The sequence below is a fragment of the Myodes glareolus genome, chromosome 20 (assembly GCF_982192425.1).
Source record: "Myodes glareolus chromosome 20, mMyoGla1.1, whole genome shotgun sequence".
NCBI lineage: Eukaryota > Metazoa > Chordata > Mammalia > Rodentia > Cricetidae > Myodes > Myodes glareolus.
Genome location: NC_142045.1, coordinates 53512121 through 53537743, shown reverse-complemented (window position 1 = coordinate 53537743; position 25623 = coordinate 53512121). Strand labels below are relative to the sequence as shown.

At 44.0% G+C, this 25623-nt stretch overlaps 1 protein-coding gene across 4 annotated transcripts; it reads right to left on the bottom strand.

The window, feature by feature from the left end:
* Positions 1 to 14841: 14841 nt before the first annotated feature.
* On the bottom strand, positions 14842 to 17022 carry Rpl22l1 (ribosomal protein L22 like 1). Of its 4 annotated transcripts, none has more exons than XM_087899605.1 (4): positions 16920 to 17022; positions 15708 to 15800; positions 15441 to 15589; positions 14842 to 15109 (listed from the first exon to the last, which is right to left on the bottom strand). In XM_087899605.1, exons 1-4 carry the CDS (start codon positions 16926 to 16928, stop codon positions 14965 to 14967), a joined length of 396 nt encoding a protein of 131 aa, XP_087755731.1. In that variant the 5' UTR covers positions 16929 to 17022; the 3' UTR covers positions 14842 to 14964. The 4 variants fall into 4 exon arrangements, with proteins under 4 accessions (XP_087755731.1, XP_048308606.1, XP_087755733.1 ...); XM_048452649.3 differs by having other exon boundaries at positions 15441 to 15562; XM_087899607.1 differs by having other exon boundaries at positions 15441 to 15562; positions 15708 to 15797; positions 16920 to 16950.
* Positions 17023 to 25623: the final 8601 nt, after the last annotated feature.

Sequence of the window (25623 nt, the reverse complement as noted above, 5' to 3'; positions counted from 1 at the left end):
AACGGAGACTGCACTCTAGTTCTCCAGCTGCCCAGACCAGAATAATCATACAGAAACTATATTTAATCGCAACACTGTTTGGCTCTTATATCTTAATCAACCCATTTCTATTAATCTGTGTATCACCACGAGGCTGTGGCTTACTGGAAGGTTCTGGTGTCTTTCTCCTTGGGCAGCTACATAGTGTCTCCCTGACTCTGCCTTCTTTCTCCCTGCATTCAGTTTAGTTTTCCTGCCTATCTATATTCTGCCCTGCCATAGGCCAAAGCAGCTTCTTTATTAACCAATGGTAATAGAACATCTTCACTGCACAGGACACAGAGGGGAATCCTACATCAAGATTTCCCACTGAGAAGAGGGCAGCTCCAGGGCATCCTGATTGCATAGAACAATTAGGAAGTTGTTCCCCTCCGCACAGACACCCAGGAACCCAGAAGTTGCTATAATTGTGGTTGGAGGAATCCCTGATACACCTCGAGATGTCAGCAAACCTTGGCAGTGTCCATTTTACAAAATACAAAAGTCACAAGGTTGATGAAGGTCTCAGCTGAGGTTTCAAGGGAAGTCCTTGGAGTCAAGCAGGGCCAGAGCTCCTGCAGGCAGCCCCTGAGAGTGGGGTGCTTGGGGCAGTGAGAGCAAAGCTGAGAAGGAAACAAAGATCCCAGAAGCCAGCAGTGCCAGATGCATATAGTGGCCGCTTAGGAAAGCCAGCTCAGGGGAGAGAGCAGGTAGACCTAGAACGGCGGGGCCATGGGGCAAAAATGCCAGATCTCTTGGAGTTAATATCCATGGGCCCTGCTTACATGGCCTGCTGAGTTTGGATCCTGCTTTGGTTCCGATTCTCCTACTTCGCCTTGTTTTTTAGAAGCTTGTGGCTTGCTTAAGTTTTTAGAGGCTCACAATTAAGTTCCCTTGAGTCTCAGAAGAGATCTGGGGCATGGGTTTTTGAACAAGGTTTGAACTGCTGAGGTTATGGCAGTTCTTGGTTATGGAATGCTGGATATGATCCTTTCGTGAGCCAGAGGTAGAAAGTTATGTTTTAAGGACAATGTATTTGGAGGCTGGCAAGATGACTCAGTGGTTAAGAGTACTAGCTGGTTTCCAGGAGGTCCTGATTTCAATTCCCAGCACTCATATGGCAGCTCACAACTATCTACAACTGTGGTCTCGTGAGATCTGATGCCCTCTTCTGATGTACAGATGTACATGCAGACAAAACATTCCTATAAATAAATAAGCTATTTATTTATCCATTTGGTTTGTAAGTTACTTATTTATTTATTTGGTTTGTAGAAACAGGATTTCTCCATGTAGCCTTAGCTGTCCTTGAACTCATTCTATAGACCAGGCTGTATTCAAACTCAGAGATCTACCTGCCTCTGCCTCCCGAGTGCTGGGCTTAAAGGCCTGCACCATCACCACCCAGCCAATAAACCAATCTTTAAAAAAAAAAAAAAAAAAGAAAGAAACAAAGAAACAAAAAAAAAAAAACAAAGAAAGAAAATGTGTTTGGGTAACAAGCTGTCAGGTGGTGTACTTCAAGTTGTTAGCTGTAGCTGTGTCTATTGATTGGGTTGAGTATACCTAGGGTATTAATAAAGCATGTTCCTGAGGGCATCTATGAAGGCTCATCCAGAGAAGATTAACCAAAGGGCAAGACCTGTGCTGAATGTGCATGACACTGTTTCATAGGCTGGCCGTGTGGAACTAATGAGGAAGAAGGAGAAAACCCCAGTACAGGCATTGCCCTCTCTCTGCCTCTTGGCTACCATCTGTAAACTGCTGTGTCGTGCCATGGTTTTCCCTGTCAAGATGACTAAGATAACCCCTCCCTGTTTCAAGTTCAATACAGATACTTTGTCATAGCAATGACGTCTAATATAAATATATGACATAAATGCATTTATTAAGATTTTGAGTTTATTTTACAAAGTTGGAAAATAGAAAAAATGTACATGGGTGCTTATATAGAAAAGAAAATCAGGACATTAGGTAATATAGTTTATAAAACTCTTAATTTTTAAATTTTATGTGCATGAGTGTTTGCTTGTATATGTGTGTGTAGCATGTGTGCCTGTTGCCTTCAGACACAGAAAGAACATCAGATCCCCTGGAAGTAGAGTTACAAACAGTCGTAAACAGCCATATGGATTTTGGGAACCACACCCAGACGCTCTGCAAGAGTAGCATGCTCTTAAACACTGAGCTAGATCTTCAACCCTATTTTAAAAAATTCATTAGAAAGAATCAGTTTGATATAAAAAGACCTGTTGGCAACACTGTAAAGACTGAGGGTTCTAGAGCGTGGGCTTTGATACCTGTAACCACCGGTATGCGCCAAGGGAGGTGGCTCTTTCTGCCAGCAGAACCCGCTTCCCAGGCTCCTGAGGAATGCCGACTGCAGACACTCATCCCCCGCTCCCCACCCACCCAGGCCCAGTTTGAGCTGAGCTCTTACTGACATCTTGTACCAAGCGAGAGGCCCTGACTCTTTCAATGGTGCTCAGTGGGGGTTGGGGATTCCCTTTGGACCTGACACATGCAAGCCGGCAGGAAAAAAAGGTCTCTGGTCAGTATCGAGTTGGTTTCCCAATGTCCCGTCAACAATGTGTTTGAATCAATTGAATTGTTTAAGGTTAGCATATATCCTAGTTTCCTTTCTGTGACTCTGATGAAATATCCAAACAGAAAACAACATATTTAATTGGCTTATGTTCCAGGTTCTCGTTTATAATTGCAGGAAAACCAGTGGTGGGAACTTGAGATACTCTCTCCACTCTCACAGTCAAAAGGAGGGGACAATGATAGCAGCCACGCTCCCTGCTTGCTGGCTTGCCTTACTCTTAAATGATTCAGGCTCAGCCTGCGAAATGGTCTCCCCATATTCGGGGTAAGTTTTTCCACCTCAATTAACAATAAAGACAAACCCCTGCATCCAAACATCCTGGAGACAAAAATGTTTTGGAATCCAGTACTTTAAACATTTAATAGAAGATAGTATGGAGCTGGACATGGTGACACATGCCTGCTAACTCTAATGTAGCACTCAGATCACGAGTGTGAGACCAGCTGGAGCTAGTCTGAAGGCAACAGGCGCCTGCCAACACTGAACCGTCAACATCCCATCATGAGTGCGGGGAGAAGAGAGAGTTCATAAGGATGCACGCTTCCCCGGGAGCTATAGGCAGTCAGTGTTCGCTGGTGCTCTCTGGGGAGAGAGAACAATTTGCCTCCATGGTGTAGTTATTGTCACAGTGCCTCACTCAAGTAAATAACTTCCCACCCTTCAAACAATCCGAATTGAATGCTAATTGCATGGTCACAAAACAAACAAATACTGCGTGAAAGTAGGAGGGGCTTGGGGAAGTGGGAGGTGGGTGGGGAGGAGGGCTTTGGGACACTTTAATCGAAGAGTGGCATGCATGGGAAAGAAATTCTGAAAGAATATTTTAAGTTTAAAAGATTTTTTTAAAAAGAAGCTCTTTCTTTTTAAAAAAGGAATGTATGTATATTCATATATAACCACTGAAACATGCATGTATATGTCTCAAACATAAGAAATTATATAGTACTCTTCGTATAACCTGGGACAATACCTTTATTAACCAAAAACAGCATCTTTACCATGATGTGTGCATTAATACAATCTGATTTAAGACTATGAAGACCATCACATCAATTTAAGTCATACTTTATAATCAAATAAAGTTATAAAAATAACTTTTATAAAAAAAATCAAATGAAAGTTATAAAAAACTTTCAGTTTTTAGATTCAAAAATCATCAGGAAATACCTAGTGACATTTGAATTTCATATAAACAATAAATAAATTTGGTTTTGTTTGATGCTTTTGTGTCTTGTGTGGTAAGAGGGTTGGGAGACAAGTAATCGTTAACATACATCCCAAGTATTAACCACAACACACACTGAATTTATATCTGAATTCAAGTGTAACTTGAATGTAACTTTTTCTGCTTTCCAAATATGACTTGTTGGATTTTTTAGTTGTACATAAGGGGTTATTAAAGTGTATCTAGAAGTGTCTTAATTGGAATACTGTTTGCATTGGTTTTAGTGACAGCATTTCTCTGTGTAACAACCTTGGCTTTCCTGGAACTTGCTCTGTAGACCGGGGTGGCCTCGAACTCACAGAGATGCGCCTGCCTCTTTCTCCTGAGTGCTGGGATTAAAGGCGTGTGCCACCACACCTGGCTTGAAATGCTATTACGACCACTCTTCCTGGAGCGGCTGGAGCCCTTTTTTAAGTATTTTTTAAGTATCTGCAGCTAAGCCAACCAGATCAATGACTCAAGATATTTTAAATGTTTGAAATAACATGATAGTCTAAAAACAATTAATGACATGCATTTTATAGCAATTCTTTCCTGTTTTGCTTTAAAGTTCATTATGTATAAAACATGCTCTTATAGGGCACAAAATTGTGCTGCGTCAAAGCCATAGCCCCACCTACTGGCAGAAATATGTGATTACAGCCCTTCATGAAGCCCGGAGTTACACAATGTTAGTAAAAATATCATGTAGGCGCTGTCTGTGTCCACACACTTGGATGTCCTTTGTACATCTCCTTCTTGTGCTTATCTGGGATTCAAAACACCCAGTTTCGTTCTTAAAGGAGTTTCTTCCCATGGGTTGGACTATGAGATATTAATATATTTCTGTCGTGTGTAACCATCAGTCCCACTCTAGGTCCCCATTCACCTAGACACTAAAACCAGAAAGTATTTAACTTTCTGGTTTCGAGAATCAGAGAAGGAATGGACACTAGAGATGATCAAAATCTGGGGTTCTATACCCTGTCTGGAAACCAGTTAAGAAAGTTTTTAAAAAGGTGTACCCTTGTCTGATATACTCCTGTATGCTTCATCGGTGAGCTGTCGGGCTTGGACAATGTGTGAAATCTCCCTGGAGTGGGTGGTTCCATTGTTCCAAAACAAATTCCAAGAGAGCACACATATTTTACATTGAGGAAACCAGGGCTTGCTGTCAGTGAATGGTTTGCTGTCTAGGATGCTGGAGTCTCCAGCTTAAATCACAGTACTGATCTTACCCATCATTTCTTTAAACTTTTAAAAGCTGATTATTATTTTTAATTATGCCCATGTGCCTCTGTGTGGGTGTAGGCACACATGCAGGTTTGTATGTGAGGTGGGGAGCATCAGATGCCTGGGAGCTTGGGTCATATGGGACCATAAGACTCTCGGTGTAGGTTCTGGGAACCAAAGCCAGGTTTGCAAGAGTAGGGTGTACTCTTAACAACCGAGCCATCTATCCAGCCCTTCTGTGCCTAAAACTTCCCACTGAAAAAAAAATATACGTATTTTAAAGCTCAAATTCAGTGATATAAAGTCAGAAATAAGAGCTTGTCCTCATTTCTTAACTTTAAAGCTAAATTTGTAATCGATTTTATCTCCACCTACGGCTCATTGTTTTCTCCATCCCATGGTCAAGTTCTGCTGTATTTTTGTATGAGATCTGTGTGATGAGATCTTACTGTGTGATTTTACTATGAGAGCATATATACAATGTTTGGCTCATAGTAAGCACTCAATAAATATGTGCAAATTTTTGAAATGAGAAACAAAGGTGTACCATGTCCATCCATTACATACTTTTGAGACAAGCCCTTGACTGGTTTTCACATGAGTAACCATTATAGTCTGCCTGGACATAGCCATGTATCCCAGCAAGCTGATAATGGACTCAACTTCTAAACTGCAAGCCAGTCCCAGTTAAATGCTTTCCTTTATAAGAGTTGCCACGGTCAGGGTGTCTCTTCACAGCAATGAAACACTAAGACAGATGGATCTGTGGAAAACAGGACAGAGAGAGCTAGAGAGATGACTCGGTGAGTAAAGAGCTCACTGCACAAGGTGGGGCCAGAATCTGGACGCCCAGAACCCAAGTTAAAGCCTGGCTGGGCTGTGAATGGCTGGAGCCTCGGCTGGAGCCTGGTAAGGAGGGGGAAATAAGGAGGATGGACAGAAGTGGAAGGTATAGAGGAGAGGGGGCCTGGGACAGCCAGATCAGGGCAGGCATGTGGGGAACTCACTGGTGAGCTCCAAATTCAGTGAGAGACCTTATCTCGAAAAGTCAAAAGGGGAGGGGTTGGGGAAATGGCCCAGCAGTTAAGAGAATTTACTGTTCTTGCCAGAGACCCAGGTTTGGTTGCCAGCACCCATATGACAACTCTCAGTGGTCTATAACTCCAGTTCCAGGGGATCCAATACCCTCTTCTGGTCTCTGCAGGCACCAGTCACACACATACAGACAGACAACAGAGATGCAACAGGCAACAGAGATGCATACAAAAACAATAAATAAATAAATCTTAGAAAAAACTAAAGTGGAGAGCAACAGAGAAAAACACTCAAATTCTATCTCTGTCCTCTACAGGCACACCCGTACACAAACACAGGTACACACACACACACACACTTGTGTACACATACAAGCATGCACACACACTCACACATGTGCGCGCACACACGCACATATGCACATGTAAGCACGCACACACACAAGCACACATACACATGTGCACACACATGCACACACTCACACATACAAGCACACACACATACAAGCACACACATGCACATACACATAAGTGCACTCGCACACACACGCGTTCACCCACATCCATACAGTGCACACAAATAGGATACTATATTGAACGTTGAACATAGCATTAAACTTTACCATCTCCACTAACATCACAGTCTTGATTCATGTGCCTGGAAAACAAGTCTTGAAATCAGGCATACTGTTTTCTCCCATTCTACACTAGTTCAAAATGTTTTCACTGTTATGGGTCTTTAAACTTTCATATACATTTTAGTATTCACTAATACTAAAATGTTTTTGTTTTTGTTTGTTTGTTTTAGTGAAACTGAATGGCCTCTTGCTTTCCTTAGGGAAATCTCTCCCTCTCCCACTTCACACATGGTGCGGGGGAGGGGGGGGGGCTTTGGGGCTTTCTTCATACCTCCCGCCTTCGGTCCAGGGTGCCACCAAGTTGATTGGTTACTTCCAGAACTGACTAACTTTATTGGTAACTTCCAGACCTGGCCTTGCTCTAACCACAGGGTCTTCAAACTTGAACTTACTCTTTGATTATTAGGTTGGGGTTTGGTTGTTGTTTGTTTTTTTATATTTTTTCTTCCTGTCATTTGCAACTTATTGAAGCTTAGCCATGGAGAGACAGAAAAGCAGGTAGGACTAAGCTTGGCACTCACAGGCACATCAGAGCATTCTGTTAAACATAAAGTTTCTCATAAAACGCACCCTGCAGACAAGTTGCTCGAACTGGGAAACAGCAAGGCAGTAACAAACAGAGCCATTACAGCAGCACACGGTCAAGAGTGTTGAGAAGCACACGAAAGTAACAAAACACATCCCTTCTTGACCATAAAAGGAGCTGCTGTTCCACTGCAAGAGCTCAGCCCTGACCAGCCTCCCCACCTCCGGGGGTGGGGGCGGAGGTGGGGGTGGGGGCGGGGTGGGGGAGTAGACCAGACGGAGGCCCGTGATGCCACTCCAGGGAGGGGTTGTTTGATCAGCTTATTTAAAGTGAGAAGATCAATTTAAATGTGGAGGGCACCTTCTGGAGGCAGCACGTAGGAAAGTACACAGAGAAATGGAAGCTTCTTGTTCGTGCCTACCAGCCGGACTCACTGCAGGTCCACCTGCTCCTGCCGGTCTCTACTGATTCATTTGCTAATAACCAGCTCCTCAGGGCTTCCAACAGAGACCAAAGACCAGCAGCTCTCCAGGAAATGGGAAGGGTGGAGGTGTTCAGCCTTTACTGAGCAACTGCTGAATTCTCACCCTCTTCGAGTTGGAGACAGCCATTGTTGCGCTACTCCATCATACTGTGTAAGCCAATCGAATGAGACACCTTTTAATCTGTATTCATTCTGTTGTTCTGTTCCTCTGGAGAGCCCTGACTAACATCATGTCCAGCCATAGGAGGACATGCTACATTGAAGCCTTTGCTAACCACCCAGTGTAAGTCATTTTAACAAACGTATGTCCTTCTCAGGACTTTTATCTGTATGCCAGTGTGCTCCCCAGAATGACCCCAAACTAGTTCCCTCCTGTTGGGGAATATTATTTTAAAGTGTGTGACTTTTGTTTATGCTGTATTTGTGACTCTGTGATGCTGTCTTCCTTTGCCTGTCTAGAACACCCGATGTTCCTAATAAAGTGTTGAACAGCCAATAGCTGGGCAGAAGCAAGGATAGGTGAGGCTGGCAGGCAGGAAGAATAAATAGAAGGAAGAAGTAGGAAGAGGGCGAGCAAGAGAACAAGGAGAGGAGGACATCAGAGGCCAGCCACCAAGCTACACAGCAAGCCATGGAGAAAGAAGAAAAGAAAGGTATACAGAAATAGAGAAAGATAAAAGCCCAGAGGCAAAAAGTAGTTGGAATAATTTAAGAAAAGCTGGCAAGAAATAAGACAAGCTAAGGCCAGGCATTCATAACTAAGAATAAGCCTCTGTGTGTGATTTACTTGGGAGCCGGGTGGTGTCCCCTGCAAAAAGAAAAAACAGAAAAACATACACAACTCCCTCCTCCAACCGAATTGCCTGTTTTAGACTCCGATCTACTGTTATATGCAGCCTCAACCAAAACAAAAGCCTGCTTAAGAGTTTTGTTTTTTAATCAGTCCATCTTCTTTTCTTCCTGGGAGGGGAGCACAGAGGCACCCCAGCGTGGGTTTGGAGCTATTTTGCCAGGTAGTTTGGGAGTAGTTTTATAGTTTCAGATACATTTTATTATTGATTATGTATGTTGGTTGGGTTGGGTGTGTGCCATGAGTACTGGTGCCTACATAAGGCAGAGGTATAGGGTCCTCTGGAACTGGACTTACAGATGTTCAGGAGCTGCCTTGCGTGGGTGCTGGGAATCGAACTCTGGTTCTCTTTAATAATAGCACTACTCTTATTACTGAGCCATCTCACCAGTCCTTCTGTGGGGGGCAGGAGGAAGAGGGGCAGTTAGCCATAGCAAGACCGAACAGAGATAGACCAGAAGATAGAGTCACAGAGGTGACTTGCAGCTGCAATCCATCTCTGCAGAACTCCAACTTGCTTGAACTAGCTGTCTTGTTAAATAAGAGAAACCCAGGCTTCCTCGTAGAATTTATTTTTCCCCAATTTTATTTATTATGAGTCACATTGGCTAGAGAGGAAAGTCCTCAATTCTAAGTGTATTCCAGTTAACATTCCTCTTATTAATTTTATATCTTAACAAGCCATCGATCTCCTCAGTTCAGTCCCCACATTCTTGTTCTTAAGAAACAGAACTGAGTTGATGAATCCACTGTGTCTACATATAAACGCACACGCTAGTTCATTGAAAGTCTAAGGCAGTAAAACCTCAGCGTGTATCCTGCAGTTATGGGGTGGAGTGGCCTGAAGAGGACAGCTTTGGAGTTCAGTAAAAGGATCTTCAAGAAGTCTCTCTCTCTCTCTCTCTCTCTCTCTCTCTCTCTCTCTCTCTCTCTGTGTGTGTGTGTGTGTGTGTAAAATGCCAGCTGATCCAGACTTAACTTACAAAGAGCATGAATCCTGGAGATTGGCAAGACAGGGCCAGGCGTTCCTGCTCCTGAGGTCAGTGCGTCCTTGAGTGAGTTGCCCTAAAGATTCTGTGTGCTTTCTGTTCTCACTGGACATATTTTGTGTGTAGGCATGTTCTCTTTAGCCTCTAGAGTACTGAACTCTCTTCAGGAAGTATCAACTTTGAGCTTTTCTCTTCCTTACTGGTTTACAGTCAGGTGGGGGAAACTTTCTTCTAGGTCAGTTGTTCTAACATGTATATCCTAATTTTCTTTGATACTGTTGGCTTTGTTCATTTCAGTGGATCTTGGTTGCCTTTTTTGAGGTAGAGGTTGAGGATAGAGAGGTTTAAGAGATACAATGTAATTACAATCATGAACATTGTCACATAGTTAACATTCTACCAGACATATGAGGAAATTTAAATACTGACTGGGCAATGAATAATATAAAAATTACTGTTAATTTAATACCAGTTTGATAATGGTATAGTTGTTTGAAGGACTCATTTTTTAGGCACTATGATTTTGTTTTTATTGAGCTATATATTTTTCTCTGTTCCCCTCCCTTCCTCTCCACTTCTTTTCAACTGTCTCCCATGCTCCCAATTTACTCAGGAGATCTTGTCTTTTCCTACTTCCCATGTAGATTAGATCCTTGTATGTCTCTCTTAGGGTCCTCATTGTTGTCTGCATTCTCTGGGATTGTGAATTGTAGGATGGGTTTTCTTTGCTTTATGTCTAAAAGCCACTTATGAGTGAGTACATATTATATTTATCTTTCTGAGTCTGGGTTACCTCACTCAATATGATGTTTCTAGATCCATCTATTTGCCTGCAAAATTCAAGATGTCATTATTTCCCCCCCCCCGTGCTGTGTAGTACTCCATTGTGTAAATATACCACATTTTTAAAAAAATATTTATTTATTATATATACAATATTCTGTCTGTGTGTCTGCCTGCAGGCCAGAAGAGGGCACCAGATCTCATTACAGATGGGTGTGAGCCACCATGTGGTTGCTGGGAACTCAGGACCTCCAGAAGAGCAGTCAGTGCTCTTAACCTCTGAGCCATCTCTCCAACCCCCACATTTTCTTTATCCATTCTTTGGTCAAGGGGCATTTAAGTTGTTTCCAGGTACTGGCTATTACAATAATGCTGCTATGAACATAACTGAGCACATGTCCTTGTGGTATGATTGAACATTCTTTGGGTATATACCCAAAAGTGGTGTTACTGGGTCTTGAGGTAGGTTTTTTCCCTAATTTTCTGAGAAATCATCTTAGTGATACCCAAAGTGATTACCAGTTTGCGCTCCCACCAGCAATGGAGGAGTGTTCCCTTTCCCCACATTCTCTCCAGCATAAATTGTCATCAGTGTTTTTGACCTTGGCTATTCTTACAGGTGTAAGATGAAATCTCAGAATTGTTTTGATTTGCATTTCTCTGATGACTAAGGATGTTGAGCATTTAAGTGTCTTTCAGCCATTTTAGATTCCTCTGTTGAGAGTTCTCTGTTTAGGTCTGTACTTTTTTTTTTTTATTGGTTTATTTGTTCTTCTGATGACCAATTTCTTGAGTTCTTTGAATATTTTGGAGGTCAGCCCTCTGTCTGATGTGGGGTTGGTGAAGATCTTTCCCACTCTGTAGGCTGCCATTTTGTTTTGTTGACCGTGTCCTTTGCTTTCCAGCTTTTCGGTTTCTGGAGGTCCTGTTTGTTAATTGTTGCTCTCAGTGTCTGTGCACTGGGGTTGTATTCAGGTAGAGGTCTCCTGTAGGCACTACAATTTAGACATATAATCTGAGGCTTACGGATAAAGTGATAGGGTGTTGTAAAACAAGTGAGCCTACAGACTAAACAACTTTTCTCTATGTTTATATATGATGGGAATGTTCCATAGTAAACAGGGAGTTGGGACTGTGGTTGGCTCGGTGAGTAATGGGCTTGCTGCTGCATAAGCCTGAGGACCTGAATTCTAACCACTATCACCCAAGTCAAAGCACATGTGATGCTGCATGTTTCTAACTCTAGTGCTGGCGGATGGAGACGGGCTTGCTGAAGATGAAGACAGACTGACTGTTCTTCCAGAGGACCTGGGTTCACAACCATCTCTAACTCCAGAGGATCTAATATCCTCTTCCTACTTCCTTGGGCACTGCACACATGTGGTGTACTTATTTATATACATATAAGCAAGACACTAATACACATAAAGTAAAAATAAATAAAATAAAAGTCTTTTAAAAAGTAGGGTGGAGAAGCCATAGAGGAGGATGCTCCAACCAATTGATCATTCAAAGGTAAAAGTAAAATAGAGCAGAATTCCCTGGTTGATGTAGTTAGAGGTACACAGAGGAAAAATCTTCAGAGTATCATGTCCAGAATGCATAGCCCAAGTGAGGGTTTTCTTGTCCTGTTTATTCTTTGTCTACCAAAATGCAATACTATAATCCTTTATTTACAGTGTTAGTAAGTTAGGTCATAGCTCCCTGCAGGACTCAGTAATATAGGCATACTGGATATCCACTTAGCAGTGGCCAGCATCCAAGAGACCCAGGACATCCCAGGACTCCTGTCCTTGGGGACTCCTGCCTCCTCTGTTCTAATAGTGTGTCATCAGTAAAATAATACATGGCATGCTGCTTCTGAGAATAATCTGCAGCCACAGCAGCTTCCATCTTGGTCTTCTCCCTCCAAGGGAAACCGGCTGGTGTGTCCCCAGCACCCCAAGAAGGCCACAGAACTAGGATTCAAATTCTGCCAGCAGCCCATGAGCATGCTTGTTCAAATCTAAAGCAAACTTTTTTCTTAAAGGGCTAGATAGTACTCAATTGTTCTGTTAATACAATATTAAAAAAAAATTATTGACTCAGTGTGTAAAGTGCTTGCTGTTCAAACCCAGCATCTGTGTGAAAACTGGATGTGGTGGTGTGCCTGGTACTACAGCACTCAGTAGAGACAGGAGTCTGAGACTTACTGGCCTGTCAAGAGGAAAATGATCTTCAGGTGGAGTAAGACTCCACCTATTTTGAAGGTGGGGAAGCAACTGAGGAAGACATCAACCTGTGGCCTCCACAGCGCGCGCGCGCGCACACACACACACTCTGAGAGCTGGCAATTGCAGCCCCACAGCATCCCCCACTGAGGGTCATACACTGAAGGCTCTGTCCCCACCAGAAACATTGCTCAGAGAAGGCTTGGCTGCAATGTCCTGAGTGGAGGAAACGGCTGGATCATGAGGGCTTTGCTTTCATCAGAGGATTAATCCACTGGCAGATTCTGAATTGACTACTGAGAAATGGAGAAAACTGTGGAAGGTAGGTTCTAGCTGAAGTAAGCAACTCACTGGGGTGTCTTTGCTGGGCGGGCACCTTGCTCTGTTGCTTTCCTCTCAGCCGCTGGCCTTTCTGAGATGAAGAGCTTTTGCTCCAGCATATACTACTATCACCATGCTCTGCCTCTGCACAGCCGAGGTGGACTCCAGTGACCTGAAGCCTCTGCCACCTTTCTTCCTTCAAGATGTTTTAGTATTTTGTCATAGTAATGACGCCTGACCACACAGGACGAAGGCTTAGCTGAACCTCACACACAGCCAGGCTGCTTCAGTTCAGTCTCACCAACTGTGAAATGGAATTGTTACCTTAGTACAGCACTTCTCAAGTTTTCTCCACACCAGGCAGGCTTCTATTGCCGTCAGAAAGGTTTCAATGAAGGAGGCAAGGGCATTCTGAATCAGGGCTTTGGCTGTTCTCTTCTTCCCCAGATGGCTACTTGATTGGATGCAGCATCTCCATTAGGACTATATTGTAAGGGCTTTCCCAGCAAGCCTTTCCTGTTCCCACAGCAACCCCTTCTCCCCATCCCATTCCCCAGGGCCTACTTCTTCAAAGCACACTGCCATGAAACACACTCCACTATTTTCTGTCTTCCTACACTGGACTATAGGCTTAGCGAAGGTAGGAATCTCTGGTTAAGGCAATGTCTCAAACAGGATCAAGCATGCAGCTACCAAATTAAACAAAAACTTGTAATTCTTTAGTCCTGATTATACTATTGTAACATAGCTTATAACCTGGGCCCTAGTGCATATTAAATATAAAACTAATTTGGAAGCTTTTAAATAACTACCAGATTATTTCCAAGTTCCTTGTAGGGAAGGCATGAAGCTCCTGATCCTGTCTGCATTCTCCAATTTCTTGCTTTTTGAGATAGGGTCTGATATAGCCCAGTCTTGCCTCACTCTGAAGCCAAAGATGATCCTGAAGGTTTGATCCTCCTGTTTCTACTTCTGGAAGCACTGGTTACATAGAGGACTGGCCCACCACACCATTTTGTGAATGTTAGCTATCTTTACCTACATTCCCCAAGTCTCCCAATCTCCAGTCATTATTTTACTTCTTGCTCATAACTAAAGCACCTCACACTCATTTCAACCTGAACTCAAACACTTCCCAGGGCAACACCCAAGTGGGTAGAGACCCCCGATTAGGTTTCCTTATGAAACCTACTATCTTCTACCATATATGGGCTATGAAGCAGAATTCAGACCCCACCTACCCTACAAAAGATGCACGGTAAATTAGTGTATAGTACATCACTGTTTATATTTGCTTTCTGGAAATTTGTCAACTCTATCACTTCTACAACACTACACTGGATCTCTGCATGCATTCACCTTGACTCCATCAGATCCCAATACCCTGGGACCATTCCAAGCATTATTCCACAAGAGGTCTGGACTACCTCTTGCCCTATACTGCCTTCCTGTTTATGGCAGATCCAAGTTTTCGTGGTCTTACCTGACTAAATCTATCAAGTTCCTTTCTAGCACTTAATTATTTTGCAAGTGAAAGCTAGGATGTTTTTATTTGCCCAGCATATTTACTATCCTCTTGTGGAAAGCAGAAATAGGACCCAAAGCCAAGAGAAGTCACAAGTCTTGCCACACTAGGGTAAGTTCAGGAAAACTGGCAAGCACTTGACCCCTAGCCAAAGCCATTCAAATCTACAAAGACATTTGGTAATGTTACCTATGAAAAAGCCCCACAATACTGAAAGACCACGCAGGTTGTTTAAGACCCTTCTGCCTCATCTTCCATTTTACCAGGATTAAGGGCCCATCAAGTCTACTTCCTAGAAGGACAATCAGAAGTTAGGTGGTCAAGACTCAATTGTGGCAGCCAGCTAGACTTTTCAGGTAACCAGCAAAGAATTCACTCAGAGCCTTTCTATAAGAGCATTCTGCAGACAAGCACCGGGTCACTCAACGGCACATTTACTAGACACCCAGTACACTTACAAACCCATTTGTTTTTAAGAGTGCAATGGTTTTTATTTGCCCAAGTTCAATTTTAGTTTTTCTTTAAAGCATACAAAGGCCAACTAATCTTCAGACTCTGACCCATCTTCATCCTGACTAATCTGGAAATAGCGAAGTTCGTAGGTCTCCTTGTCAGATGCAACCACACGAAGCCAATCACGGAGATTATTCTTCTTAAGGTATTTCTTGGTAAGATATTTCAAATACCTTGGAGACAAAACCGTTGACTTCATTAAGATGTATAATTTCTACTATGGAGGTACACACTGCCACAGTTTTCTCCCCAAATCCACCAGTCCTTCATTTCTAAGAGATAAGGACAAGAGCAGTTGCTCAACCCCATGCACTGTTTACGTTCCCATGAAACCCGCTGTCCCTCTACCTACACTATGCCACTTTTCTTTGTTTGAAACCAGCAGGGAGAACAGCCTCTTCACCCTGTCTCTAATGCACAAACACCCTAACGGATTAACAAGGTAATTTTAACAAAATGTTACATTTTATACATTCCATTACAATTTAAAACACAAGAACTAACCTTTTAGAGAACTGTTTCTCAGAAACAACTGTGATTTTATTCTTCAAGCGTTCAATGTGAACAACATTTCCAAGATTTCCAGTTTTCCCATTGACTTTAACCTTCTCCCGGAGAAACTGTTCCTGTTTGCAAAGAGAAAAAGTGCACAACTAGGGAAGGGAACCCTAGGCAGTCACTAGGGAAGGCACCCTAGGAGCATAGTTCAGGTTAATACCAGGTACGACATTTAAACGCCAAATATAAAGTTGCAGAAAGAGAGACACTTACGAAGTTTCCAGAATCAAAAATTCCATCTTCCACCGGATGAGTGAGGTCCAAATGGAACCTCCAGGTCGACTTCTTAGGCTTCTTGTCTTTCTGCTACAAGCGCAATTATAAAGGCATCAACGCAAGGTACTCAGCCTACACAGCACATTCCCAAGAAAACTGCACAGAAATACCACTGAATACCTAAAGGAGTCTGTATTGCACGAAAAGGGAATACTTATTAATTTTTCAAGTATTCTTAATCACGTTTTCAACAACTCCAACGAAAACTTTCCATTTTGCCACTACATGCCTCACAAACGTAAAGCAATGTTACAACATATAGGGAGATTATTTGCTTGATTTCAAAGAACTGTTTTGTATTGTGTTGTGATTAACAATTTCAAATTACCACCTGCTTCTGTCTAAACTTAAGCCTGCATTCATAGAGTAATGGTTTTCCCTATGCTTTGCTCCAATTCGTCCAAACAGATCCACCCAAATGACTCCCAATCAGTAAGTCTTCCTCCTGAGGTAGCTGTGCCAGCTGTTCCCTGTAATGTTAAGTTGGGAGCGTCACTCCAGCCCCTGGCATCCATCCCAGTCCCCTAGCCTGGGAGTTGCGTTTGGTCTGGACATTAAATCCCAGCATGCCCCCCCAGGGGAGGGTCAGGAACACCCCCACGGGTTATTTAAGTGGGCGCCCCGAGGACATTCCCCACCCTCCCTCCACTAACCCGGAACTAGCACGTGAACCAATCGTGATGGGACTCATTTACTCCAGGCCGTGGAACGAACAGGTAACCTCGGTGGGCTTAAGGCCTCGTTAGCATTACTCACCTTTGAATCCTAACTTAACAATTCAAAACATCTTGTTAAAATTTCTTTCCAAAAATGTTTAAACTACGCTTCTCGTATCGCTAAGGTTCCGACTTTAACATATACAACGGCGGACGGGCAACCTAACCGCGGCAACAGGTCACCAGGAGCCAGGGAAAAATCAGGAGGCCCTGAGACCGACCTCGCGACCCATCGCCTAGGTAAACTACCGGCAGGCCCGCCCAGCTCCGCCAGGCCGCATGGCAGCCACGGAAGCTTCCGAAGCCCCGCATTCTATCACATGGTAGAGATCCCGGGGCCCACGGTCTTCCTATTGAAGCTCTCCTACTCCTGTTGGCTGGACGCAGAAGCTACCTAGTTTACGCTAAAAGGACCGCACGCGCGTACACTCACCGGCGCCATATTGTCCCGCGGCCGTGGGAAGGAACGAGCCGCTCGTGCGCGCACGCTTTTATATGGAAGTGTGACGTCATACGCAGAGCGCGCAAGCCGTCGGCAACTCGGAACCGGATGTCGGCTGGCGTGCTTCTTCCGTCACCTAGGAAACGGAGGCGTGGCGTTGGGCTCCCTCCTGCGCCATCTAGCGGGCAGCGGTCGTTAAACTGATTTTCTGCTCTTGCCTATGGGCTTCCCAAATTTACAAGCCAGAGTGAAGTGAGTTCAAGGGTGCGGGAGTCATCTTTCTCAACTCAGGGCAAGGCCGAGTCTCACGTTGCTTTAGGGTCCTCTCTATTATATTGCGATTATAATCCTCCGGAGAAAAAGTTCTATGTTTATGTTTTTACGGTCGAGGATGTCTCATTATGGAGCCCTGGCTATCACGGAAGCCATGAAGACTAGGTTGGTTTTAAACTCACAGATACCTTCCAGCCTCTGCTTCATGAGTGACGGGATCAAAGATGTGCACCACCACACCTGGTAGACAGATGTATTTCCAACAAATTATAAATTTAACTCGTTGGACTTACTTAATATTGAATTCTGAATAACTGAGTTTAAAAAAGAACACAGGATATTGTAGATTAAGTTTATTGTAAAACTTGTATTATGTGGTCATCTAAAATAACTAAAATACAATGTTATAAATGACTTGTAATTTATGGTTAATCTGATAGTAAAGTAAAAGAATATTTTGTAGGCCAAAAGGCAAGCTATGCTCATACATATCTGGAGTTTGAATTAGCTCTACCAAGATAGAATTGCAAATCTAAAAGTGCAGTTAATGCAAGCTTGGATTGCTGCCAGGAAGAAGTACAGATGCTCTCTTGAGAAAGACATCTTTGATCTAGTCAAAAAGAATTCCCTGAGCTAAGCTTCCAGAATTATGAGCTGGCAAGTTTTTAAATCACTAAATACATAGGAAAACAAACCACTATGAATAAAGATCAACCACCCATACTTATCAAATCAGATAACAGAGCCTGCATATATTGAATATATTCAAAACATAAAATAAGTATTTTCTGTATGATTAAGAGCTAAGCATATATCAAAACATGAGGGAACCAGAGAGTTAAATTTTATCAGTATTTAGAACATAAACCACAAAAAACTTCTTGTACTTAAAAATACAAAAGCTGAATTATAAAGAACTTTAAAAAGTTATGCTAGACACAGCTGTAGAGAAAACTCAAAAAGTCAGCAACTGAACTGCAATAGAACGTTGAAGAGACACTGAGCCTAGTGCGTGACAGCAGTCACTCAGGAGGTTGTAGCAGGGTCGCTTGGTTCCATGAGTTTGAAATCAGCTGACAACATACTGAGACTTTGAAGGAAACAAACAACAACAACAAAATAGAAAAAGAAGGAAAAGGAGGAATGTGAAGGCTGACTAGAAGGTCTCGCAGGTAAAAGTGTTTGCAAGCCTGCTGAGCAGAGTTCAATTCCAGAGCCTATGGCGAAAGGAGAGAGCAGACTCCCCAAATCTGTCCTCTGACTTCCACATGCATGTGGTGGCAGGCACACATATAACATTACATATAACACACACACACACACAGACACACATGCACAGACAGACACACAGACACACACACCAGTAATAAAATGAAATTGGAAAAAAGAAGGAAGGACCGAAGCAAATAAACAAGGAAGGAATTATAAAAACAACAACAACAACAACAACAACAACAAAATAGATTCAAGACAAGGATGCCAGAGTTCCTGCTATCTCTAAATGGGACTAGCTGGGAGATCCAGTGGAATGTACCAGAGATAATGGGGGAAAAAAAAAAACAGACAAATGCTACATTCTCAGTTCTGGAAGCCTAGCAAATCCCAAGTAAAACAATTTAAGAGACAGTCCTCCATATACATTTTAGTGAGTCTTCAGGACACAAAAACAAAATTATTTCCAAAGAATCCAAAAAGGGAAAATCCAAAATATCCACTAAAGGATCTGATATCACACCAGCAGTAATAAAGGCAGCAATGTGACAGCTATAAAGTATAAAACTTGAAGATGCATTTCAGACATTTTTAGATAACAGAATCCTTTGTTTTTTGCCCATATAACTTCAAGAAGGAATTCTGAAAGATAGACTTCAGAACAACGAAAAATAATGGTAGAAAGAAAGTCAATGTGTTAAAAGAAATGTTGAACAAAAACAATTACTAATTTGTATGTAATTCTAAAGATTACCAATTGGACATAGTAGTGATAGTCATGTCTGACTTGTGAGTTAGAGTGCTATTAATATTATTATTAATGTTCTCATTAATGTTCTATTTATACATATTGAGGATATATTTACATTATTAAGTATATTTAGTTTCTGAAAACTCAGTAAGCTGTAAGTTATGTAATTATGATGCTTATTTTACCACAGACATTACACGGAGCCATGTAATGGTCCATGCCTTTGATCCCAGCAGTTAGGAGGTAGAGGCAGGCAGATCTCTGAGTTCTAAGGCAACCTGTCTACAGAGTGAGTTCCAGGACAGCCAGGGATATACAGAGAAACACTGTGCCAAAAAAACAAAAACAAAACAAAACAAACAAAAACCTCAAATGTTACATGTGAATCAAAGCAGTTAAAAGACAGTGCCAGTTATCTTATGGGAAAAATGGCAAAGTAGATGAAAAACTTCCAAGCTTACATCAGAATGAACAATATGTGTGGCTTGGTGTTCTTGTGGGACCTGAAAGTGGGAGCAGAGGTTGTCTAATACTTTCGCCTGCTTTGGGGACCCTTTTCCTCTTACTGGGTTAACTTGTCCAGCTTTGATATGAGGGCATGTGCCTAGTCTTGTTGTAACTTGTTACGCCATGTTCGGTTGATATCCCTGGGAGGCCAGCTCTTCTTCTGAAGGAAACTGGAGAAGTGGATCTCGGGGAGAGATGAGGTGTGTGTGTGTGGGGGCGGGCGGATAGGAGAGGAGGAGGGAGGAGAAACTGCGGTCAGGATGTAACGTTTCAGAGAAGAATAAAACGGAAAAACAAAGAGAATATCAGAATACTCCTCCGTCTCTTAAATGGATTCATTTTGTAAATAAAACCTCCCAACAAGAAAAACAGCCAAATAGCTTCCCTGGTTACTTCTACCAAGCATTTGAGGAAGAAATAATGACAGTTACGGCATCTCTGTGTTCAAGTTTTTGTTTGTCGTTTTCCTTTTTTTCAGAAAAGAGGCTCCAAGGATAAACGCCGTGCTTAAGGAGTTAGCCTGTGTGCTTCAGGCTGCCAGTGTGTGGTCTGGCAGGAAGTGTAAGCTCCCATGAGTACACCATGCTTCATGTCCCAGAAACCTTTAGGTAGAAAAGCGTTGTGTGCAGGGCAGTCCTGTGAAGTGCAGTTCAGAAGTGCATGCGATGTGACTGTGCGAGAGCCTAGCGGACTGTGCCTTGCTTGTCCCTAGAAACTGTGCTGTTTGCTTCTGTTGTCTGTTAGTTCCTTACTTCTGTTACCACGGAGCATTCCTAAGTAAACCAACTACATCTAGCTAATAGGTAATGGCGTGAAATTTGACACAAACTTCCAGACACAAACAAATTAGGAGTTGGCAAAGAGGGATCAGCAGTTAAGAACACTTGCTACGCAAACACTTGCTGTGTGTGCGCACGCACTCCATACTCACAGATCAATTATTAGTACTTAGCAACGTGTCATGCAGCAAATGGGGTATTATAGCATGATGTGTGATTTAAATAATTGTTGTAAAATGTTTAACAAAATCTGTGCAAAAATGATCAGAGTTGCTATGTGAGTTAAGAATGCTGGGTACAAAATTCATGTACAAAGCCAATTGTGTATCTCTGTAATAGAAATAGATTAGAAAGTGGAATTGTAAGGTGTCATCAAAGGAGGCATCATCTTTTGGTTTATTTATTTTTATTCAGTTTACATTCCAGGCACAGTTCTCCTTCCCACACCTCCTCCTGCCCCCCCTCCCCAACGAAACCTGGCACATTAAGTTAAGGCAGGACCAAGTCCCTCTTCCCTGCATGGAAGCTGAGTGAGACATCCCACCATAGGAAATGGGCTCCAAAAAGCCAGCTCATGCACCAGGGATAGATCCATAGACCAAGCTACACAACTGTCTCCCACATGCAGGGGGCCATGTTCAGTCCCATCCAGGCTCCACAGCTGTTGGTCTAGAGTTCGTGAATTCCCACAAGTTTTGTGGTCTCTGTGAATTTTCCCACCATAATCTTGACTTCCCTTGCTCATATAATTCTTCCTGCCTCTCTTTGACTGGATTCCTGAAACTCAGTTGGTGCTTGGCTATGGATCTCTGTATCTGGTTGCATCAGGTGCTGGATGACGGTTCTATGATGAGTTCAGGCACCCTCTCCACCATTGCTAGGAGTCTCAGCTCGAGTCATCCTTATGGATTCCTGGGAGTTTCCCTAGCACCAGGTTTCTTCCTAACCCCAGAATGGCTCCCTCTATCAAGATCTCTTTCCTTGCTCTCCCCCTCCATCCTTTCCCAACTTGACCATCCCATTCTCTCATGTTTTTATTCCCCATTCCTTTCCTTCTGCCTCCCCCTCCCCAGTTTACCTAGGAGATCTCATCTAATATCCCTTACCAGGGCAATTCATGTGTCCCTCTCAGTCTTTCCTGCTATCTAGCTTCTCTAGGGACGGCATCACCTTTAACAGCACAAGATATACAAACACCCAAGGAGAGGTGTCTGAAGATGCACAGGATTTGTATGAAGCAGCTGTAAAATTTGAGTGAAATTGGATAAAGGAAGTTGATTAAAAATTTAATGTTTGTTGAATTGTTGGTGCACATAGCCCCCCCTCCTCAATTTTGGATCTGTGGGTGCCACAATCAGCCAGGAGCCACTGGCCCCATCCAGGCCTGAATCAGTGATGGACACAGCTGGTGCCCCCCAGACTTTTGTACCATGTACCAAGGTCTCTAGGCCTGGGCACAGAAGAAAGGAAAAGAAACAACTCCTTGCTATCCCCTATGGCTGGGTCACACAGTATTCAACTAAGTGCCATCTGTGACCCAACCAAGAGCCCTGGTGCTGGGTGGTTGGACACCATTGTGTAAGAGAGTACAGGGTAGGGAGATGGAAGAGAGGGAGAGGCTAAATGGTTTGTGGATTGGGAAGAGGGGTAGATCTAGAGAGGTGAAGGTAGGAAGGAATGGGCTGATGTGAAATGTCAACTAGCTACCCAAGTTCAGGAAGGTTGCTGGGCCTGGGCTATGACCAAGGACTAGGTCTTGATGCAGGGTCCTGGAGGTGCTGAGGGGGCCTGTGTTGATGTCTGTGGCTCCTCTCATCACTGAAAGCCATGTAGAGACCTGTAGTCTAGGTCACCATTTGGAGCCGCGTTGGTGTCTGAGGGCCACACTGCCATGGGGGCCATCCACATATGGGTGGCCTGCAAAGCCACCGGGGGCTCTGGTGACATCCTGGCCTGTTATCAGGGACTATGTCTGGGTTCTTGGTACTGCCACAGCCAGTATCTGTGCTGATGTCCCTGGTCTATGTTGCCACAAGATCTCACATGGATGAACAGGTAATAATGCCCTATGCCTGAAACCTAAACATTGACCAAATGTCTGCTGATAAAGTTAATTGCAGGAAGGCAGATCTCTGCAGTCACCTAGGAGAGAGGAACAAGGCCTGGCAGTGGGAAACTGTTCTCACGAAACAGATCTGAACTGTGGGAATTTATTCCCACATATACAACAGAAGGGAAGTCAACTACAGCGAAAATTCTACAGCAAAGGACAGCCACTTTATTTCCAAAGCAATGATGCCAAAAGGCCTTGCCTTTGGTTTAGCCTTTACCAGATCCCTCGGTTCTGATAAGTCTCTCTTGAAAAGATGGCTGAGCAATTGCTGTATAATGCTATGGCTTGTAGCATGGTATCATCCGAACCAGGGCTCTGCCACATTCCAGGTCTATGTTGATGTCTGTGTCTCCTGAGACCATGCCGGTAAGAAGCTCTAGGCTGCCACACAGAGTCAGGTTGGTGTCTGAGGGCCATGCTGCTGTGGGGGCCCTGCTGGTCCAGATGGCCTTTGCTGCTACTTGGAACCATGGTGACATCTCTGCCTGGGCTGCTGCCTAGTTCTGTGACCAGGTCTGTGGTTCTATCATAGCCAAGGTCTGGACTGATGCCCATAGCCACACATATACCCGGAGACTGGCTGCAACCTGTGGCCTTGAGGGAGTTCGAGGACCATGCTGCCACCAGGAACATTCTCATCTGAGCAGTCTTCACGGCCACCAGGTGCTATAGTGTCACCCGGGGCCAGGGCTGTTGTAGAGGGCCTGTCTGGGTCCTTGGCCCAACAGCAGCTAGAATCTGAGTTACATCTGAGGATCCTGCTGCCACTGAAGGCCATGTGGATAACGAGTCAGTGTCTGAGGACTCTGTCATTCCCAGAGCCAGGCTTATCTGGGTGGTCAGTGCTACCACCTGGAGCCATCTAGGTATGGGCTGCTGCCTAGGGCCATGTCTGAGTTCATGGCCTGGCAGAGGTCAGGGTCTAATGTGGTGTCCATGACTCCAGTTGCCACCAAGGGCTTTGTGGATGCTGGGGGCTGACCGGGGCCATTCTGCTGCCAGGGCCACGTGGCTCTGAGGGGGCCTGTGTTGCCGCTGGGGCTGGGGTGGTGCCTGGTTTAAGCTGCTCCAAGGGCAATGTCTGCGTCCGTGGCCCTGCGGGAGCTGTAGTCCAAGATGATGTTCATGGCCCGTGTTAGCAAAGGAGTCCCTGAAACCACGCTGTGCTGAGCAGACCGTCCTTCACTGGCTCTGAGACGGCTGGTCCTGCAGCAGGCAAGCTGACCCTTTCCCTCAGAAGAAAGCTCGCTCGCCCCCACATTTGGGAAAGATGGTCCCACCCCTCGCCATAGGCATGCATCTCACCTGAGAAGCACACTAAGAGTTGCCTCTGAGGTTGGGAGACAGGGGAGCCGACTCTGAGGGCCTGAGAAGAGCTGACCCCTTTTCATCTGCCATGCAGTGGCATGGGTGAGGGAAAGATGCCCGCGCACATGGCTGTCTGAGGCAGGTGAGAGAGTTGGGCCCCAGGGTCACAAGAGTGAGAGAACTAGCCCTGCCCTCCACCAACTACGGCACACAGAAGAGCAGGTCCTGCGCCCCTCCTGGGCAACACACTAGAGCTGACCCTTCTCCCCCTTGTATGCCCTCACAACTGGGAGAGAGGGTCTTGCACCTTACCTGGGCAAAACAGTAGAGCTGGGCAGGCTGATATGAGTGAGGGGACCTAGATCTGAGGCTAGAGGGCAGAACTGGCCCCGCTCCTTGCTGCAGGCTGTGCTGGGTGAGCTAGCTGAGGCAGTGCTGGAGAGCTCATCCAGGTAATGAGGGGAAAGTGAGCATGCCGACCACCCAGGTCCAGAATCAGGGTTATGAGTTGGCTACCCCAACATCCACCTCATCTATAACCTGTCAGAGCATGTGAAGGAGATGAATCTACAGATCCCAAAGAGCAGGATCTCCATGACACAAGCCCCAGCAAGAGCCCATTATTGGTAGTGGTGTAGAAGCCAGGGACCTCGAGCCAGACCAATGACTGGTGGTAATGAACAGTAAAGATAAATTAAAGGGTAAACTGTGTGTCTTACAGGCCACGCTATAGCTTCCACAAGATTTTTAAAAAAATTTTTCTTTATAAATTTGGTTTTATTTTTGGGAGAAGGTTGCAAGGGCAGAGGGTGGATTCAAGGGGACAGGGACATACGTGGGATTGGATGCATGATGTGAAATCCACAAGAATCAATAAAGTAAAAAAAAAATTCAGTGCTCATGGATTGAAAGCCCAGTATAGTAGAGCCAGTTCGCCAGGACTGTCGACTGCTGTGATCTCAAGCAGCAGCTTCCTATGCTCACCGCCTTCTTTCTCAACAAACCAGTTAAAGTTTGCGTGGAAGCACAGACACCAGAGCAGAGATGATGTCCTTGAAGGAAAATAAAGAACTTTTCTATGAAATTGAAACATTTGGTACTTAAATTGCAACAGTAGAGTTCTGTGGTTACATATGTGAACTGAGAGTTCCCAGACATGTATGTTGTGTATGCTTGATACTTATGGTAAAACAGCAGTTCTCAATAGTGGGGAAGAGATACTTACAACACTCATTACTTTTCATGATTAAAAAAAATATGTAAACCAGTGTACATCTGCAAAAACATGGTCTTGTTGGTCAGTAGAAAACCTGAAGGCCACACTACTGTCTGTACTGGAAAGATAAAGTGCTTATAAATATGTATAAGCAATCTATTAAACACCTGGACGTGTGCGTATATGTATTTGCTCCGTGAAAAACTGCCATAAATGTAGACGGGAGAGCTCCGAACAGAGCCTTCATTGCGACCCATCTGTATTAATGGATCCTCTTTCTGCTGCTGTGTGTCCTGGGCTTGTGCATCAGATGACGTTTCTTAGAGCAGAAGATGCACCTTCTTCTGGAGGGTCCTCTTTTGAATGGTCTCTGTCCCACTGGCAGTACCAGGGATTGTGCTGTAGCATGCAGAACAGAAGGTCTCTGTGCCTCTGTAACCTACTTCTTCTTAAAACCCCATCTATTTGCTAGATGCCAATTTGTAAAACCACATTTACTTGCTGACTGCTGTTTGGCTCAGGACTAAACTCACTCA